The sequence below is a fragment of the Marmota marmota genome, unplaced genomic scaffold (assembly GCF_001458135.2).
Source record: "Marmota marmota marmota unplaced genomic scaffold, marMar, whole genome shotgun sequence".
Classification (NCBI taxonomy): domain Eukaryota; kingdom Metazoa; phylum Chordata; class Mammalia; order Rodentia; family Sciuridae; genus Marmota; species Marmota marmota.
The window spans coordinates 279,282-283,688 of NW_026000101.1; the positions used below are offsets into that span (position 1 = coordinate 279,282).

The 4,407-nt window shown below is 55.6% G+C and overlaps 1 protein-coding gene and 1 long non-coding RNA gene across 8 annotated transcripts in view; one reads left to right on the forward strand and one right to left on the reverse strand.

Annotated features, from left to right (window-relative positions):
• Akna (AT-hook transcription factor) overlaps positions 1-4,407 on the forward strand; it is a 41,650-nt gene that overhangs the window by 19,174 nt on the left and 18,069 nt on the right. For all 7 annotated transcript variants that reach the window (XM_015492148.2, XM_048783129.1, XM_048783130.1 and 4 more), the window contains 2 exons: positions 2,085-2,241; positions 2,850-3,004. In XM_015492148.2, the coding sequence (XP_015347634.1) occupies positions 2,085-2,241; positions 2,850-3,004 (312 nt within the window). The remainder of the gene's footprint in view (positions 1-2,084; positions 2,242-2,849; positions 3,005-4,407) is intronic.
• On the reverse strand, positions 1,666-4,013 carry LOC125610650. Its single transcript, XR_007340632.1, has 2 exons — positions 3,730-4,013; positions 1,666-2,588 (listed from the first exon to the last, which is right to left on the reverse strand). It is a non-coding gene; the product is annotated as an uncharacterized LOC125610650 (long non-coding RNA).

A 4,407-nucleotide genomic window follows, 5' to 3' on the forward strand; every position in this document is an offset into this window, starting at 1 on the left:
CCCCCTCCCCCTCCCCTCCCCTCCCACCCCATTCATCAGGCCCATTAGCATTCTGAAGGCTGGAGGAGTCCATCTGTGCAGAGAATGCTCCTGAGTTTAACCCAGTGTTTCCCAAACTCACTGCCCACCCTGCCCAGAAGCCCTCAGGGAGCCTTCTGCCCAGCCTCAGGGAGCAGCATGGGACACCGGGCTTGAAAGGGGTGCTCTAGCCCCAGGGGCGGGTGTCTCTGTGTCCCAGGAGGGACAGGTTGCAGCTGTCACCCCCTCGCCCACTCCCCACCTCCTCTGGGCATCTGCACAAGCTGTGGGCCTCTGCTTTGGGCTCTTCTGATCCCTCAGGACACTTTCCTGCTGCTCCCCAGGTGGGGTCTGGGGTTGAAGGAGGGGTGGCATGGGTGTGAGGAGAGAAGGCATCTCAGGGCTGGGCCCCCCCCTGGGATTTGGGTCACCTCAGGAGGAGAGGGGTGCTGTGGGCAACCCCCGTAGGCCCAGGTGGGGCGGGGCTGAGCAGATGGCGAGGGGATTATTAAAATCCAGCTTTGTTCTCATCTGGTGGGGCTCAGCCTGGTAGAGGGGGACGCATGGGGCCAAGTCATACGTGGGCTAGATTTTTTTCTGCCATAGCCAGGACCCATAGAGCAACATGAGCATAAGAAGCTGCTTACCTGGGCACCAGGGAGCCCCCTCCCATAGGCCCACTTTCAACTGCCTTTGACCTTGGGGCAGCAGGGAGCCAGTCGTGATAACCCACCCGACATCATGATGGGGCCCAAGGCAGCACTGGAGTATAGCTCCTCCGGGGACTCGTTCCACACTGGCCACATGAACAGTTATGGTGGGGATGATGAGGATGACGGTGAGGATGGTGATGATGATGGTGCTGGTGATAGTGGTGGTGGTGATGCTATTGATGATGGTAATGGTGGTGATGGTGGTGATGATGGTGGTGGTGGTGGTGATGGTGATATGGTGGTGAGGGTGGTGGTGGTGATCATGGTGGTGAGGGTGGTGGTAGATGATGGCAGTGATGGTGGTGGTGGTGATGATGATGGCAGTGATGGTGATGCTATTGATGATGGTGAAGAAGGTGGTGGTGGTGGTGGTGGTGCTGATGATGATGGTAGTGACGATGACAATCATGACGGTCGTGGTGACGATGCATATGAGGGTGGGAGCCTCTGTTTATTGGGCACTTACTTCATGCCTGGAAACATTAGCTCTAGGACCCCCAGGGGTGTGGTTGGGGAGGGTGGGGAGGAACCTGGCTGTGACTCCCGAGCACGTGCACTAAGCCAGGGCTGGCAAACTCTGTAAAGGCCCCGTGGACGGTTCTGCTCTGTGGCCCTTGCCGTCTCTGCCACGGCTGCCCGGCACTGTGGAGGGAAAGGCCGTGGCCGTCATGGGAGCATGTGGGCGTGGCGTGCTCAGGCGGCCCCATTCCCAGAAGCAGACCCTGGTACCCCAACTCTAAACTCTTCATGGACCACGCTGAGCTTCAGCTGGTCTTACCTGGTCAGTGCTCCCTCCAGAGACTTCCTCCCGGGGCTCATGAAATCCATTCTCAAATGGTGGCGATTTGCTACAGCAGGGGACTCGTTTGCCCACTTGGTGGCTCATTCTTTCATTCAAATATCCATTGATTGCTATTTACTAACCATATAATAATAATTGTTGGAAATATTTTATTTAATTAAAAATATCAGTAATTATGACTATTATATATTATATAGCATAATCACGTCATCAACGTCATTAATAACAATTGTTAATAGTGGAAACCCATAGGCTTTGGGGTCAGATAGACAGTGTCATAATCCTAGTCCATGGATTTCTCAGCTGGAAGTTCTGAGTAAGTGACTTAGCCTCTCTGAGTCTCAGTTTTCTCCTCTGGAAACTGGGGGTGATGTTCCCTGTCCTGCCTCCCTTTCGGGACCACGGAAAAAGCAGACGAGGGCACGTGAGCTGCTCACAGTGCTGGCCTGCTGGCTACTTTGTTGTCTTTATCACCAGGTGGGCCAGGGCTCCTGGCAGAAGCCAGTGGCCTGAGGCCTCCCGGGTGAGTCTGCTGCCTCCCTCTGTCTCAGGTGAACCTGTACTCAGACCCGCCCCAGCCCAGCCACAGCCTCCAAATGGGGATGATGCCCCAGGGGACCAAGGCCCTGTCCTTCACCATCCCCCAGCCTTGTTCTGTGGAGTGGTGGCCTGGTCCCTCTGAGAAGCCCCAGGCCCCGGGAGCTACAGGTGAGTCTGGAGTGCACGCAGGCTCCCGCCTGAGGTTCTGCTGGGGGACTCGGTTTGCCAGGGAGATGGCACTGGCCTCAGGCAGGGGATGGAGGAAGCCAGGCGCTCCCTGGGCCCTTTGACCTTAAGAGGCCAGTCGGCTGGGGAAACGCCCTGCTTCCCAGAGACACCTGGTGGGCCTGCTCTGCCGCGGGGTGTCTCGGTGGCGGTGGGTGAGCTGTGACAGAGCTTCGTTCCTGTAGCGCCTGCACCAGTTGTGCCATGATGGTCTCAGGTCACCCCGTCAGCCTGAGGCCTGCACTGTTGTCACCCAGGACGGCTGGGAGGTGGGGCACGCTGAGGTCGCGCTGCAAGAAGGGGAAGGCTCAGGACCGGAACCTGGGTCCTCCTGAGCTGGAGCCTGGAGCTCTGCCCCTCCCAGCCGAGCCATCTGGGCACCTCCGGCCTGGTTCTCGCCTGCAGATGGGGCAGCCCGCTGCCCAGGGCTTCTCCTCAGCCACAGTGAAGAGGGCCCAGCTGGCCCAGCTGTGGTGGCCTTGGGGTTGGGCACTGTCTGTCTGCCCGTGAGGACTGTCCTTGGTCTCAGTGCCCCTGGCTTTGAATTTCAGGGTGGCCGTCAGCTCAAGGATCCCTGAGCCCCTCCTGGACTGCTAGCAAGCCTGCCACAGGGTGGCTTCCCGAGAGCCAGGGCACCTCCAAGGACCGGTCCTCCACGGGGTGGACCCAGGCCCTGGCTTCCCAGACCAGTCGGTTCCTGGCCAAGGTGAGCAGCTCCCAGCTCTGCCCCAGCAGGACTTAACTGCCTGAGGTCTCAAGAGGCCTCTAGGATGCCCGCCGTCACCCCTGCCCCTGCGCTGAGTCCACTTGGCTCCGTCCAGCACGACCCTCTCTCCTGGCTTAGAAGCCACACTGCTGCAGCCCCCTCCCCATCACCCCTTCTTTTTCGGCATCGCCTCCCGCCAGAAACCTGCATGTGTGTTCCAGGCGTCCCCTCGAGCCCAGCGAGACTCCACTCTGAGAATTCTGGAGGAGTGACAGGGCGTGCCTCACCCCCTCGTGGTTCACCTCATTACTGAAAGCAGTTCTGTCACCTCTCACGGGGTCTCAGTATTTCATGAAACACTCCAAGTTACTGAATCGTTTGCAGGTTTTTTAATAAATACACAGTTGGCCTTTCTCCAAAAGTGCTTAAAGCAGCTTATGGAAATACCTAACATTTTAAACCCCATTCTGAAAAAGGAAGTTAAGAAACTGGGGTGGAGAGGAAGTAAGGGGGGAGAAAACATAGGAACTTAGTGAAATGAGTAAGTGGGACCCTGAGCACTTCACCAGAATCTCACCCTGGCCTTGAGCTCCCGGTGCCAAGGCAAAAATGGAAATGCAGTCACGACCTGCACCAGGACCGTAGAACCCCTTCCTCAGAGAAATGCCCCCGTCCCGTCTGTGAGACCTCCCTGTCCCCACTGTCCCAGCCAGCACGCTTCTCACCTGCGCTCTGTGTCTGCGTTGGCCTGCTCTGGTCATTTCACATAAGTGAGTTCTGACGCTACCGCGGTGTTTTCCAGGTGCATCCATTTTCGGGTACCATGTTCAAGGTCCTCGTTCCTCTTTATCTCCACCATTCTTGGTCCTGTGGCTGGAGAGACTTTGCTTCTCCATCCTGTGTGTTTTCCATAAAGTAAAGCAAAGTCATCCACCACACCAGCAAGCGCTGGCCACTAGCTGACCCCTTGTGATCCAGGCTGCCCTCTTGGACACAGGCCGCTGGCCCCTGTGACTGTTGGGGACTTGACATGTGATGGTCTGAGTGAAGACAAGCAGAGGGTCATAGAACACCCACTAGCCCTCCAGGACAGTGTGGGGAGGAGACATAAATCCCCCCGCCATCTGTTACATGGAATACAGGTTGAAGCAGTATTTGGGGTCAAATAAAATATATTATTAAAATTTTTTTACCTTTTTTTTTGACACTTTAACATGGTTCCCAGAGAATTTTTAAATTGTACGTATAGCTCATAGTGCATTTCTAATTTATAAGTGACATATTTTAGTATAATTATATAAATCTCTGCATTATGCTCCAGTACTGATCTCCTAGAGACTCCCTAAAAGCGAACCCCAAATAATCCCTTGCTTTTTCTTTTTCTTTTTTCCTTTTTTTTTTTT